The sequence below is a fragment of the Helobdella robusta genome (genome assembly GCF_000326865.2).
Source record: "Helobdella robusta unplaced genomic scaffold HELROscaffold_40, whole genome shotgun sequence".
In the NCBI taxonomy this organism is placed as follows: Eukaryota; Metazoa; Annelida; class Clitellata; order Rhynchobdellida; family Glossiphoniidae; genus Helobdella; species Helobdella robusta.
In genome coordinates, this window is record NW_008704903.1 from 1,498,532 (window position 1) to 1,513,427 (window position 14,896).

Consider the following 14,896-nt stretch of genomic DNA (forward strand, 5'->3'; position numbering starts at 1 on the left):
TAATGAAGGTCTTTAGTTGAAGCATATTTGATGGTTGGGCTGAAAAATTTCAAATAATATTAAAATTAATTTATTTATCTAATTGTTAATATTAAAATCTATATTCTATATAATATTATAATAGTATATTTTATTTTTTTTTTAACTAAAAAATTATAAAAAAATTACAACTTAAACATCTATCTATTGATTCTATATCAATTCTATTATCATTTATATATACATAGGTCATATCCTCATATATGATATAATTATATTCATTTTATGTACTCTTGTACATGTACATTGTACAGTTACATGCGTTTTAAAATTTGATCTTACTCTTCTTGCAACACTTAATAAATAAAGTTATTTATAATCTTAACCGGACATTAAAAAAATTTAATTTATTTTAAGGAAACCGACGCTAATCAATCAATCATAGTCAGTCTGCTAACACTAGACTAATCCACTAATCCTGCCAAATTTAATTAAATTTTTTAATCCAAGCATGCATAAACTCCAAACTATTATCTTTTGGAAAGGACGAAATAATGAAAAAAAAATTAAAAATAAAAAAGGTAACCTTTTTCTGTATCAGAAAAGCACTAATTTTATACGATTAGTGAATGATTGCTAAATAAAACAGCGAAATTGGCACTTGTAACCTCTAGAATTGTTGGGCTTAAGTTAACTTTTCAACAAAAAATTCTAAGTGGCTGTTTGTTTTTCTATGCTTATAAGTTAGCTTAACGAATAACGCATGTTAGGATTTTTTGTTACGATAAAAAAATCTTTAAAATTTTATCAACCGCTTCGACTAATTCATTTCTGACTTAATTAGTGCAATTAGTGATTTCCGATCGTTTCACTAAAATAGAAAAAATAGGTACGTACTATACTAATCATGTGCTTTATTCAACATTAAGTCTAACTAATTTATTTTTTTAATTAACTATTTCATCATTTGCTCATTCCGGCACTCATACGCTTGTTATTCAGTGATTAATGGTTAATTATTTTTTTTATTAAAAAATAGAGAAAAATATTCCTTGAAAGTAAGAAAATGGCAGCTATAACAACATCTAAGGTTGAATACCTACCTATCATAATGGCAGGTGGAAAGGGCAGTCAACTAATTCAGATGACGTCAGACATCCCTAAATCATTGTTGCCCATTGCTAACAAGCCTATGATCTATTATCCAATTAAATGGCTTGAAACCAGTGGCTTTGAAGGTTTTTTATCAAATTTTTTTTATAAATGAAAGTGAATTTTTTATAAATCTATGTGAATTTATTATAAATCCGAGTGAATTTATTATAAATCTGAGTGAATTTATTTTATAAAACAAAGTGATTTATTATTGTAAAAATTATAATTAGATAATATGATGCGCCTGTTTAACTGTTGAAAATTTTAAAAACTCTTCACTGCAATATATAATTTACTCAAAAATAATTCCCAAATGAACAGAGGTGAAGATAGTAACAACGAAACTGATCCTAACTAAGCTGCAAGACGGACTGAAGGATTATTTCTTAGAAGGTAAAGGAATAAAGTTAGATTATGTTGTCCTGCCAGATCATGATGAGAGTGAAGACCTTGGGACAGTAGATGCTATCAAGTTCATGCTCCAAGACATTAAGGTAATGTTTGTAATTAGCGCTATACACATTTTTCGAATAATAATAATAAGGTAATAATCTAGATTAAATTAGGAATAAATTAGGGTCTATAAATAATGATAATAATAATTATAAAACCTAGTTATAATATTATGAATAATATTTTTCATCGTTATTCTTCAAACTCAACCTCGCCAATTCACTAATCACTAAATTGTAGATGGATGTCATAGTTGTGTCGTGTGATTTCATTTGTGATGAAAATTTCTGTCTAAGGAGACTCGATCAAGTCCACAAATCAAAAAATGCATCAATATCGATGCTACTCAGCTCTCCTCCTAACCTAACTGACGTTCCTGTCCCGGTGCCTGAATCTAACAGGAGTGTAGGTGGGTACTGTAGTAAGGTTTTACCTGATGCTTGCTAGTTTGTGTTTTGCTATTTTTATTTTTTTTTTGACAATTTATTTTCAAGATTTGATTTCATAAGGTTTGCTAGTATTATAATTATTATTTTTGTCAATGTTTTCAGATAGAGATTTTGTCGGTTTCGACAAAACGAACAGGGTAATTTACATATTTATTTCTTTTTCAGTTTTTTATCTATTTTTTTATTTACATTCAGTCATTCATTTATTTATTTTTCAGTTTATTTTTTTCATTTATTATTCATTGATTCATTCATTCCATTGTTTATCCATTTATACATTTATTAACAGTTCACTCGTTAATTCATTCATACATATGCATTCATACATTCGTTTATTAGTTCATTCATTCAATCCATTCATTCAATCCATTCATTCAGATTGTTTTCTTGTCACCAGAGTCTTACTTGGAAGATAAAATTGAATTAAGAATGACTAAACTGAGAGCGTAAGGCATCTTTTATTATTCTTATAATTTTATTGTTATTATTATTATTGTTAATTATGATATTTATTACATTATTTATTATTAAAATAATAATAATTGTAATATTGCCGTTCAGGGTTCCTCATATAGAATTGCGTTCGAATCTAGTTGACTGTCACCTTTACATTATATCCAGGCCCTTTCTGAATCTCGTTGACTTTGTTAAGTTAGTCCCAAATCATTCATTCATCTATGCATTCATTCGATCATTCGTTCAATCAATCATTCATTCATTCATTTTTTTTATTCTATCATCTACGCTCTTTCAATCAATCATTCATTCATTCATTCATCATGTAATCAATCTTCCAAGCGCAATAATTCAGTTTTTTAATCAGATTGAATGTATTCATTCACTCATTCATCATTCACTCATTTAATCATGCAATTATCATCCATCTACTCAAACATACATACATCCATTTACCTATCCATTCAATCAACCAATCAAATTTTTTTTTTTTCAACCCAACCAATAAGATCTTTCTCTCTGAGTTCAGACTTCATACCTTGGCTGGCCGGCCAATCAGTTGAGGCTTCAAGTTCTGTGCTCAAATTTTTTGACCAATCAAAAAGCCCGGAATCTGAGTTTGAAGAGGAAATAAATGATCTGGATAGATTGATAGCTGAGCAAAACTATAAATACCTAACCAGTAACAGTAATAATCTCAATAATAATAATAATAATAACAACAACAATAGTAATAATAAATCCTCAGCTAATATAAACGTCTACGCCTTAATACATGATTCAGGTTTCGGTAGTAATAATAATAATAAGGAAAATAAAAATATAAAGGAAAATAGTAATGCTAATAAGGATGTTGTCGTCGGTGACAGTTTTTGTATGAGGGCTAACACGTTGGCCACATATTGCAAGGCAAATCAAATTGTGAGTTTGATGGTCGGTTGGATGAATGAATGAATGAACGAAAGATCGATTGATTGATTGGTTGGCGGATTAGTTTATTGATTGGCTGATTGATTGATCACCGACTGACTAACGGGTTTGCTGACTGATTTTGATTGATCGATTGATTGACAGATGACTCAAAGACAGTTGAAGAAGCAACAAAATCAGGTATCTCGTAATTAAAATTCCCCACCATTACAATTATTCAAATAACTTCGAAATTATATCGAGCTTATTTTCACACAAACACCCACACACACACATACATACATACACTCACAGAGAGGTACAAGTTTAATAGGCCAAGGAACTAAAGTAGGCAATGAAACAAGACAAGGCACCGAAACGAAGCAAGGTATTGATTCCAAACCGGCTAACGAGACGAAACCGGGTCAGAGGTCACACGTGAGGAACTCCACGGTCGGTAATAATTGTCAGATTGGAGACGGTTGCGAGATAAATCACTGCTTGATCATGGATGGAGTCGTCATCGGAGACAAGTAAACGCTTTATAAGAATAACAGTAACACACACACACATACACACGTGCATAAATACACATACATACACACATGTATATGAAAACATACACACTCGCACAAACACAGAGTTAAGATGAGTAACAGCTTGATATGCTCTGACGCCAAGATTGCTGATGAAGTAGTCATGAAGAATTCTTTCGTTGGACACAGTCAGTCCGTACCGCAAGGTCTGTCACTCGTTCGTTCATTTGTTCATTCGTTTGTTCGTTCGTCCATATATTCATTCATTCATTCGTTCGTCTATTTATTCATTCCTTTCAATCATTTTTCCATTCATTCAATAATTGTCTATTTATTTATTCTTTTATTCAATTCTTTATTCATTCTTTCTTCGTTCGTTCGTCTATTCATTCATTCGTTTCATTCATTCATTTATTTATTCATTATTGTATTATATTATGTTATAATATAATATAATAACAACACACAGGCACCTATACCAGTGAAGAGATATGCAAAGAGGAACACGATGAAGAAGACATTCTCTAATCAATTTAGTCCCCCCCCCAAAAAAAAGATGATAAATAACTTACCACTTAATAACAACAGCAATAATAATAACAACAACAACAATAATAATAATTACGGTGAGTGTGATTGTTTGCGACGATTAAGTTTACGTTAGTTGCTGAGTGTTATTATTATTATTATTATTTTTGTTATTATTATTATTTATTATTATTATTATTACGAATAAGTTAGAGTATGAAATAGACCTCCCCCTGTAAGATTTCTGTTTCAAGGAAGCAAAAAAAACCATCAAAACGAGGCAGCTCTAGCTTTCACAGAGCTGCATTTAAAAATAAATGAATAAACATACAAAAATAAATAATAATAATAAACAATAATAATAATAATAAGCAATAATAATAACTACAGCGATAATATAATAATGTGACCGGGAATAAATAGCGAAAATACAGCCAATGGGGAATTCTCCAAACGATAGCAATAATTATACAATATAATAATAATAATAACAATAATAGAACGCAGTAATAATAATAATTATAATTGAGTAACTATAATTAATAGCAATAATAATCATCAACGGTTGTTAGTGTTAGTAGTAAACTCGAAAATGAAGAAGTTCAAAGCATAACAGAAAAAAAACCAAATGTGATTGATTGATTGGTTGGTTACTTAGTCAATCAATCAACCAATCAACAAGCTAAACCAATCAGTCAATCAAAGTCAACTCTCAAATTATATAATTAATGAACTAATTGAAAGATGATTCAATTAAACATCTCATTCGATAATGACTTATCGATAAGTATTAGTTAAGTACGATCAAGGATTTAATGCCAATAACAATATATATATATATATAATCTAATTAGTATGGGTTAGATTATATAATGTATATAACATGTAAGCAAAACAGCAGGTTAAGTTATATAGACGTGAGACAATCCCAATGTGTTTGTGTGTGTTTAAAAATATGCGTAGGTGTATATATATATATACATACACACACGTACATATGCATGGTTAACGAAATTACAGTTTATAACAATAAATAAATAAATCAAGCCAATCAATCACAACCAATCAATCATTAAATCGATCGCGCAAAAAAAGAATACTTTAAAAATCAGATTGTTTAGACATTACGATCAATCAATCGACCAATCAATCGATCGATTGACCAATCAATCAATCGATCCATCGACCAATCAATCAATCGATCCATCGACCAATCATCGCATCATCTATTCCCGCCCCTTCAAATCGTCATCACCTATAGCGACCCTCAATTTGCGATCACTATCATTACTCTCGTAATCATCATCATCGCCGACCACGTCGATAAAAACATCATCAACATCGTCTCGTCTTACAACAACAACACTATTATTATTTTTTTTATTACTACTATTATTATTATTATTACTATTATTATTAATTCCCGTACCATTTTTATTATTATTATTCTTGTTAACATTACTAACGCTAGCAATGGCAACACTACCAGCATTACTATTATTATTATTCTTATTATTACAAACATTATTATTATTACTATTGATACTACTACTACCGTTACTTAAGCTCTTGTTGCTGTAGTTGACGACGTTCTTACTGTTGATCCTACTACTACAACTGTTGCTACTGCTCGCCAGTGAGCCTGCAACGTAGCTCCGATTTACGTTGTTGTTGTTGTTAGTGTTGTTACTTTTGTAATTGTAGTTGTTGTTAATGTTAATATTGTACTTGTTGTAGCTACTATTGCTGTTGCTGAAGTTGATTCTGCTGTTGGTATTGTTGTTACTGTTGTTGCTGATGTTATTATTGTTGTTGAATTGATTGTTGAATTTGATGATGGATTTTTTTATCCTCAGAGCGGTAGGTCGGATTCCTGGAATAGTTAGCCAGCATGTCTTCATCAGTTCACATATGTTCTTGTATGCCTGTATATGCGTATGTATGTGTTTGTTTGTGTATGTATGTGTTAGTGTGTGTGAGTGAGTGCATGCGTGTGTGTCTATGTCAAATTAAAGTGCGTAGGCCACATAAAAACAACGTCAATTCTCAGCCAATCAGGGTTGAACTCTGACCGACCTCATTTTTCAGCCAATCAGAGTCGATCTCAGGTCTCCTATTTTCCAGGACAACGACCTTGACCATTTCCTCGTGGGTGGGATCGGAGGGCACGCAGTCGTAGTAGGGCAGTTGAAATTCCGCTGGGGGCCCTAAGATGTAATAGTATGTAACATCTTAAGTGCGTCGAATTTCTTCATTCCAACCATCGCATTTGCCATCATCGCATTCATCATCCTCATCACAGTCGTCATCGTCATCATTTTCATCATCAACATTTTCATCACCATCATCAACATTTTCATCATTATCACCATCACAATCGTCATTACAACCATCATCATTATCATAACCTACCCAGTGCATCGCATCTCCTGACAATTTCCCAGAAGACGAGTGCTATGCTGTACACGTCAGCCATCTGGAATGAGCTGAAGTCGTGCGGGTCGAATGATTCCGTTAGTATTTCTGGCGGCATGTACCTAGAAGTAGTAGCAGCAGTAGTAGTGGTAGTAAAGGTAGTAGCAGTCGTAGTTGTAGTAGTAGTACTAGTAGTAGTTACGGCAGTAGCAGCGGTAGTAGTTGCTGTACCAGTTCTAATAGCATTTGCAAAGTAGTAGTAGTAATACAAATAGTTTTAGTGGTAGAAGTAACAGTAGTAACAGTAGTAGTAGTAGTTGTTGTAGTAGTAGTAGAAGCAGCAGCAGTTGTAGTACTTACTAGTTTTAACGATGGACGATGGTATTTGTGAAGTGCAAGTAGCCATCAGTAGGATTATGATGACAATAATGACAAAACTACCAGTAAAATGTACGTTAGCTAAGAAATTCACTACTGATAGAACTACTACTACTACTGCTACTGCCACTACTACTATTATTATAATCATTACTAATATCATCATCATTATTATAATTATTTTTTTATTATTATAATTATTATTATCATTATTATCGAAGTTACCTTTTAGTTCCGACCCTGTTGTTATCTCCAATGTCCACCAAGTTCGAGCCGGGCTCGTGCTTCACGGCCAGACCTGTCGTTATTATTATTATGATTCTTAGCAGTAGTAGAGTAACAATAATAATAATAACAATAATAATAATCCTCGTCGTCGTCGTCGTCGTCATTCCTCACCGAGGTCGGCCACACAGCAGCTTAAATCTTTCTTAACTAAAATGTTCTTAGATTTCAAATCCCTGTGAGCTATTCCCGGTTTGCCTGAATGAATGAGCGAACGAACGAATGAATGAACGAACGAATGAGTAAAAAATGAATGAATGAATAAATGAAGAAATGAATGAGGAAATGAAAAATTAAACGAATGAATGAATGAATGAGACGGTAAGTGAGCCTGTAAACGAATTACTAATTGAGTAATGAGTGATCAAAAAAGTGAGTGAAATAACAAGAAAACGAACGAATGAGTGAATGGATGAATGAACGAAAGAATGAACGAAAAAATGAACCAGTAAACGAACGAAAAAACGAACCTCTAGTGCCAATAATTTCAGTGTGCAGGTGTGAAACGCCACTGGCAATGCTAAACAGCATCTGCAGCATCACATTCAAGTCAACAGTATGTGCATTAAGATAATCAAACAGGCTACCATGATGGTGGTACTCAGTTACCAGCCATAGCTGAGTCCATGTGCCTATGTCTGTGTGTGTGTATGTACGTGTATGTATACATAATGTGTGTGTGCGCGCGTCTGTGTATGTGTGTGTGTGTGTGTGTGTGAACGTATGTACGAGAGTATGATTCACGATTTGTCAAAAAACTTAATTGGGCTGTATTTTCATGATAAACAGTTAACAATAAATGATATAGATATATAAAATGACAATTAAAATAACTGCAGTTGAAAATACGAACATACTTACACACAAACAAACAAACACACACAAGCAAACAAACGAACCTTTATTATCAGCAGCAATAAACCCCAGAACGTTATCATGCCTAAGCATGACGATCTGATAAATCTCAGCTTCCCTTGTCCATGACCTTTCCTCTCTGGAGTGAAAAATTTTTACAGCAACCTCTTCCCCCATCCAATGCCCCCTCCACACCTCCCCGTACTTCCCAGTACCCACTATAGTCTCCAGGGTGATCTGTCGGGCTATTGTCATCCTGTTGAATATCGGCATGCCTATGGGTATAGAAGATAAGGTAAGTTCTAATTCCCCAATCAAATAATTCCCTAATCAACTAATTCACTAATCAAACAATTCCCAAATCTACTAATTCACTAATCAAATAATCCGCTAATCAACTAACCAGCCCCAGACCCAGACTCAGCATACAGTGATGTGTCATTATTCAACTCGGTGTTAGTGGTACTGGCGACGGAGAGGAGAGGTTCCTTCCTATGCCCACCACCCCCACTGGCAGAACCATTATTGTTAGAGAGAGCCAAAGAGGACGTCGGCTTCCTCCTAGCTAACTTCTTTAAATTTTTCAGACACTCAAAGTTGCAGCGCTTGATGAGGAAGACTGTCACGATGACTGCCACTACGATGGAGCACGTGCAGACTATCAGCACGGTTAAGATGGTCTTTGAGATTACAAAATCTAATAAGGTGAAGTTGATGAATAAATAAATAAATAAAAATTTTATTAAAATATAAAAATAATTTCAATAAAGAGGTGTATTAGAATATACTTACTTTCCCCTAAATAATCATCTCGAAAAGTTTTTTCTTTGTAGCCTGGGGGTGGGGGGGCCAGGGTGAACCGAGGTTCAAGTTTCCCATTGCAGAAATCTGTACTGCAACAGTTCCGAACTTCCTTATGGGCTGCTACTATGCTGCTATGACATTGAAATGGATTTCCTTGCGGTACCATATCGGCTTTATCCAGGCACCTTCAGTTAGAGGTTAGAGAAAAAATTATTTATTTTGTTGAATTCACTAATTAAATTTGTTGTCGTAAACAAAGCATGATTAATTTAATATTACAATGACTGATGAAACCAATACTTAAAAAAGTTGTAGAAAAAAATTACAAAAAAAAACTAACCCCAATTCTCTTTCCTCCTTTTGCATAAGTCTGTAAATTCGAAAGTAGCATTTTCCTTCATCATCCGTTGTGCAGATATTGTTCTTACAACTCACAGCTCCGTAGTTGCAGTTGCATTTCAATGCCCCCACCTCCAATGGACTAATCAGGAACAATACAACTGCATGTGTGTGTAATTTGTGCATGTAGAAATATTGGCAAAAATCAGATGTATATAAATTATAAAAGTAACTTAAGACAACTGTATACATATACAATAACATAATATAATTATAATAAAATATAAAATAAAACAATCAACTTTAAAAAAGAACCTTTAATTTAGTCAGGTCTTAGGAAAATTTCTTACAAAAAAATTAAAAATTCTACTATAAAAAGTTTAAAAATTACAGTCAACTCCGACGCCATTGTCTGGCGAAAACTTTTTTCATGAAAATGAAAGATTTAAAACAGATGAATCATCTAACCATAAAACAAAAGCCGAAGACAGACGATTTTTTGATCAAATTTGAAAAACATTTCAGACATTTTGGTTCGGACAATTTAAAAACTACCATTTAAAAATAAATTTATATCGGAGATGGTCTTGAAACAATTTACACAAGAAGAATGCCCTATATTTTACTGAATTTTACAAAATTCTTGACTATTTATGCGTATATTTAATTAAAATAAATTTAAAATTTTATTTATTATAACAAAAATATACATATACATCTAAGTAAGAAGGCATTAGATGTTTTTTTTTTCAACAAATAATCGACAAGTACTTGTATGATTAAAGTTTACTTTTAAATTTAAAAGTTTATTTTTAAATTTTTCAATAGTTACTGCTTGCTTAGTGATGGCTGGTTATTTGTTTATCAGCATATTGTTAGCGGTTAGTGGGCAAAGTTCTTGATCGTTTTGATCATTTAAATGTCAAAAATTAGGTTTCTATTTATAGTTATTTTCTAATTAATTAGTGACATTACATCTTACACCGCATGTCAGCTTTTGCAAATCTTTTTTATTATCTTTTGTGATAAAGATAAAATAAATAATTTAAATTAAAAAATGAAAAAATCTTAAAACTTAAATATGATGTTTTACATTTACAGACTTTTTGGCTGACGATAAAAATGTCAAATAGTGAGGTGATTGTGGTTGGGGGTGGCCTGGCTGGCCTGTCAGCTGCCGTAAAAGCTGGACTTCAAGGTGCCCACGTCACCATCATTGAAAAAGAAAAGTCTGTAGGTGGAAACTCGGCCAAGGCAACATCTGGCATAAATGGGGCCGAAACGGACACTCAGAAACGTTTAGGCATTCATGATCAGTGGACTCTTTTTGAACAGGACACCATAAAATCTGGAGATGGTTTTTCTGACCCCGAGTTAGTCAAAATTTTGACATCCAAGAGTAAAGACGCCATTGAACATTTGAAAAATCTTACAGCAGATTTAAATGATGTTGTTCAGCTTGGTGGTCATTCAGTTGCTCGTTCACATCGATTCTTACCATCAGCAGACGGTAAACCTGTTCCCGTTGGTTTCACTCTCGTGTCAACTCTTCGTAAGTACATTGAAACAAAGCTAAACTCTACTGTCACTATTCTTACCCAAAGTAAATTTTTGAGTCTAATTTATAGAGGTAATTCCGTCGTGGGTGTAATGTACCTTGCTCCAGATAATTCCGAAAAATCAATTTACGGCACCGTGGTTTTGTCGGCTGGTGGGTTCGCTCATGATCGTTCGGATGATTCCCTACTCATCAAGTATGCTCCTAAATTAGCAAAATTGCCGACAACGAACGGTGTTTGGGCTACTGGAGATGTTATAAAAGTTGCATTGAATGATAATCTGTCGCTGATACAACTGGATAAAATTCAGGTTCATCCCACTGGGTTCATTGATCCAAAAGATCCTAAATCAAACAGTAAATTTTTAGCTCCAGAATCGCTGAGAGGATGTGGTGGTCTGCTGCTTAATTCACACGGAAATCGTTTCGTCGACGAATTAACCAGACGAGATTACGTCACTGACGCCATCTTCAAAAACTGTCAGAGGTTCACACAGGAAACAGGGGACGTGATGGACGAGAGCAGTCCGACTTACGCCGTTCTCCTGCTAAACGAGGCTATCTTAGAAAGATTCGGTAAAGGTACAGCCGGTTTCTACAAATTTAAAGGTCTCATACAAGATGTCGGATCGTTCGAGAATCTCGTCAAAACTCTGAAACTACAGAACGAATCAGATCTTCGTCGAACGCTGGAAAGTTACAAATTGTCGGCTCAGAACCAGCGCAAAGATGAATTCGGTAAGACAATATTCCCGGTTATATTCGATACCGACAGCGATCATTTTTACATCGCCTACGTCACCCCATCTCTTCATTATTGCATGGGAGGTTTGAAGATAGACGCACAGGCTCGCGTTTATCGCAAAGCGTCGCACGAGGGCGCTGCCGAAACTGTGGTTTCCGGACTTTTTGCAGCCGGAGAAGTCACTGGTGGAGTCCACGGTCAGAACAGATTAGGCGGAAATAGTTTACTGGAGTGTGTTGTGTTTGGTAGGATTGCTGGCTCTGAAGCTGCCAAATATGTACAGGTGCCTTATGAGGAGTTGTGACTATGATGAGGATGATGAAGATGATGTTTGTTTTGATTGCGATGACTGTTGGAGGAGACGATAATGTTGATGACGATTGATGATTAAATGACGCGATTAATACCTAAGTTAACGACGATTATGCAGACGATGACGATGATGATGTGGCTTTTAATTTCTTCCCAGATAACATTCATGATGTATCAAGGATATATTGAATTCCATTTAATATTATATATACATATTCATTGCATTGTTTGTCATATCAGATCATTTTTTGGTTTTTGTGAGGTTACAATTGTTTCCGAGTTTTAAGTTCTTCAAAATTGTCAACGCATTCGTGTATCATTCAGTTAGTATTGTTTCTGTTGGATGTTAATTTTGATTTCAAAAAGCGGCTCAACATCTCATCTGCCTCCTTCTTACGAATATTATTAAATGAAAAATTATTCCAGCAATCAAGAAATATTGAAGTAAGTGAGGTGGTCGACAACCATGATGGTGGCGGAGTTCAAGATAACCAGGACTTACAATCCGGACAGAAGAATCCGGGATCCAGTTTAATTTTTCTGCTGCTCATTTTCAGTTTGACTGTGGTTTTATTCTTAAAAGGGTTCTCATTTTATCGAAGTAGACGCTATCACGTGATTAAAGTTCGATGACGTATCTGTGATGTAATGTCGACGACGACGATGATGATAGTGTTGATGATGATAACGATGATCTAATGTTATTGCCTTGTTCGGGTCATCATTTGGTTCGTTAAATGCTATCAATATTTTTAGAGTTATATGTAATAAAAGTTGGAAACTATTATCTATTTCTGATATGTTTGAACCGCTGAAGAAGAGAAAGTTAATAAGATTGTGGAAATAATAAATATATACATACATACATACATCTGCGACCAACCGACATACATATATACATACATACATAATTACATACATACATGCATGCATGCACACATACATACAAAGAGCATTGGACAAAGCAAGCTGCCGCTAATTCAGCTGTTTTGGAGACTATGCAATCATTATCAACACTGCTTCATCAGCATCTCCAGCATCATCATCCTAATCTGCATTATCATCCTCGTTTTTATTGTATTTTATCTTTCAAAAGTTAAATGAAATAGATAACCGTATTATTATATAACATGTGTGCATGTATGTACGTACGTGTGTATGTATTTATGTATGTAGGTTTGTTTGTACGTATGCATGTACGTGTGAATGTATGTATGTTTGTAAGCATGTACCTATGCTTGTATGAATTTATAAAGATGATGTTTGAGCGCTAGGTTTTCCAGTAAAACATGCTACCTTAGTTGAATGAACCTTAAGAGAAATATGTGCAAGTACGGGTAGGCATCTACATTATTATGGATATTATTGCTGAAAATAATTAATTATAATATAAGTCTGATTTAATTATAGTTGAAAGAATTAAATGTACGGGCGTTTTTTAAATACATACAAATATATTGAGGTTTAAAAAGGCATACATACATACATATACACATGGATGGATGGTTTTAATATATATTTGTATATCTTCTTAACTTGGATAGCTACAGCCTTCATCGAAGAATGTTAGTACGTTCAATTATATTGGAATATGTAGTGTGTTCATTCATTCATTTAATTATCTATCCATTCATTCACACATTCATTAATTTATTCATGTATTCATTCAACCAAAGGCTATGGAATCGGTTGTTTTGTCTGTCATTCTATAAACGGAGATAACCCGGAATGCGAGGACACATTTGACGGATATCCCCATCTCTACAAAGACCAATGTATGTCTGGCCGAAAAAATAGGAATGGACTCTTTCCGGCGGATAGCTGTATCAAGTTTATCGCCTACAACGGTCGGTTATTTCAATATTCGGTATGTCTTTTTATGTCCTGTAATGTACTAATTGAGTCTTCGTTAATGATTTTAAGCTTTCGTCTATCTATCCATTCATTTTATTATCAATTCACTTACTTATTCATTCATTTATTTATTCATCTTTCTTTCTTTCACTCTGTCCACAAACATACACACAAATAAACAAACAAATATACTAAAAAAACAAAATGAAGAATATTGTTTGCCTAATCGAAGCAACTTCAATATATCCTTATTTTAACGTATACTGTTGTGTTTGTATTCTCTCTCTTACTCTCTCTTTCTTTCTTTCTCTTTCTCTCTCTCTCTCTTCTCATTGTTATTTTTCATATAAGATGTCGAGTTTCATTTCTACATACGTACTTATGAAGCATCAACACACCACACACGTACACATACACATACATTATTACAAGCATACACATGTACACACACACTTAGGTACACACAAACACATACAAACACAAACATACAGAAACGTATTCCGTTCTAGTTCGCGACTGCTCTGTTGATAATGGAGACATTACATCAGGTTATCATTATCATCACCGTTGTCCTCATCATCATCATCGTCAACATCATCATCAACATTACAATCATCATCAACATTATCGTCATCATCAACATTATCATCATCAGTATTATCACAGAAATAATTTTTATAATATTTTTTAATATCATGCATCGGCGTTATTCAGCATATGAGTCTGTTTAACCATAAACTAATTCCTTCGTTCACTAATTCATTCATTCATTCCTTTATTCACTAATACATTCGTTTACCCATTCATTCATTCATCCAATCATTCGTTCACTCCATCGAACAATCTATCCGTACAAACCGGCCAGATACTGAAATGGGTCGTGAGA

At 33.7% G+C, this 14,896-nt stretch overlaps 3 protein-coding genes across 3 annotated transcripts; 2 read left to right on the plus strand and 1 right to left on the minus strand.

The window, feature by feature from the left end:
- Nucleotides 1-1,045: 1,045 nt before the first annotated feature.
- On the plus strand, nt 1,046-4,465 carry HELRODRAFT_177025 (hypothetical protein; the record flags this gene model as incomplete). The annotated part of the gene is made up of 10 exons (XM_009025235.1): nt 1,046-1,217; nt 1,456-1,628; nt 1,828-1,996; nt 2,139-2,173; nt 2,415-2,482; nt 2,598-2,687; nt 3,002-3,413; nt 3,717-3,854; nt 4,050-4,143; nt 4,407-4,465. The coding sequence occupies 10 exons, from the start codon at nt 1,046-1,048 to the stop codon at nt 4,463-4,465; spliced, it is 1,410 nt and encodes a 469-aa protein (XP_009023483.1).
- A 286-nt stretch (nt 4,466-4,751) lies between these two features.
- On the minus strand, nt 4,752-10,082 carry HELRODRAFT_192976 (hypothetical protein; the record flags this gene model as incomplete). Its single annotated transcript, XM_009025236.1, has 12 exons — nt 10,010-10,082; nt 9,543-9,702; nt 9,191-9,387; nt 8,802-9,095; nt 8,443-8,673; nt 8,014-8,181; nt 7,658-7,741; nt 7,484-7,556; nt 6,878-7,002; nt 6,542-6,672; nt 5,932-6,390; nt 4,752-4,766 (listed from the first exon to the last, which is right to left on the minus strand). Exons 1-12 carry the CDS (start codon nt 10,068-10,070, stop codon nt 4,752-4,754), a joined length of 1,998 nt encoding a protein of 665 aa, XP_009023484.1. The 5' UTR covers nt 10,071-10,082.
- Nucleotides 10,083-10,346: 264 nt separating this feature from the next.
- Nucleotides 10,347-12,942, plus strand: HELRODRAFT_101724 (hypothetical protein). The gene is made up of 2 exons (XM_009025237.1): nt 10,347-10,422; nt 10,643-12,942. Exons 1-2 carry the CDS (start codon nt 10,387-10,389, stop codon nt 12,146-12,148), a joined length of 1,542 nt encoding a protein of 513 aa, XP_009023485.1. The 5' UTR covers nt 10,347-10,386; the 3' UTR covers nt 12,149-12,942.
- Nucleotides 12,943-14,896: the final 1,954 nt, after the last annotated feature.

Bases quoted from the DNA above. Each gene is read 5' to 3' on its own strand.
- HELRODRAFT_101724 (XM_009025237.1), top strand. From the start codon at position 10,387: ATGGCTGGTTATTTGTTTATCAGCATATTGTTAGCG. The intron at 10,423-10,642 runs GTTAGTGGGCAA...TTACATTTACAG, and splicing joins TTATCAGCATATTGTTAGCG to ACTTTTTGGCTGACGATAAA.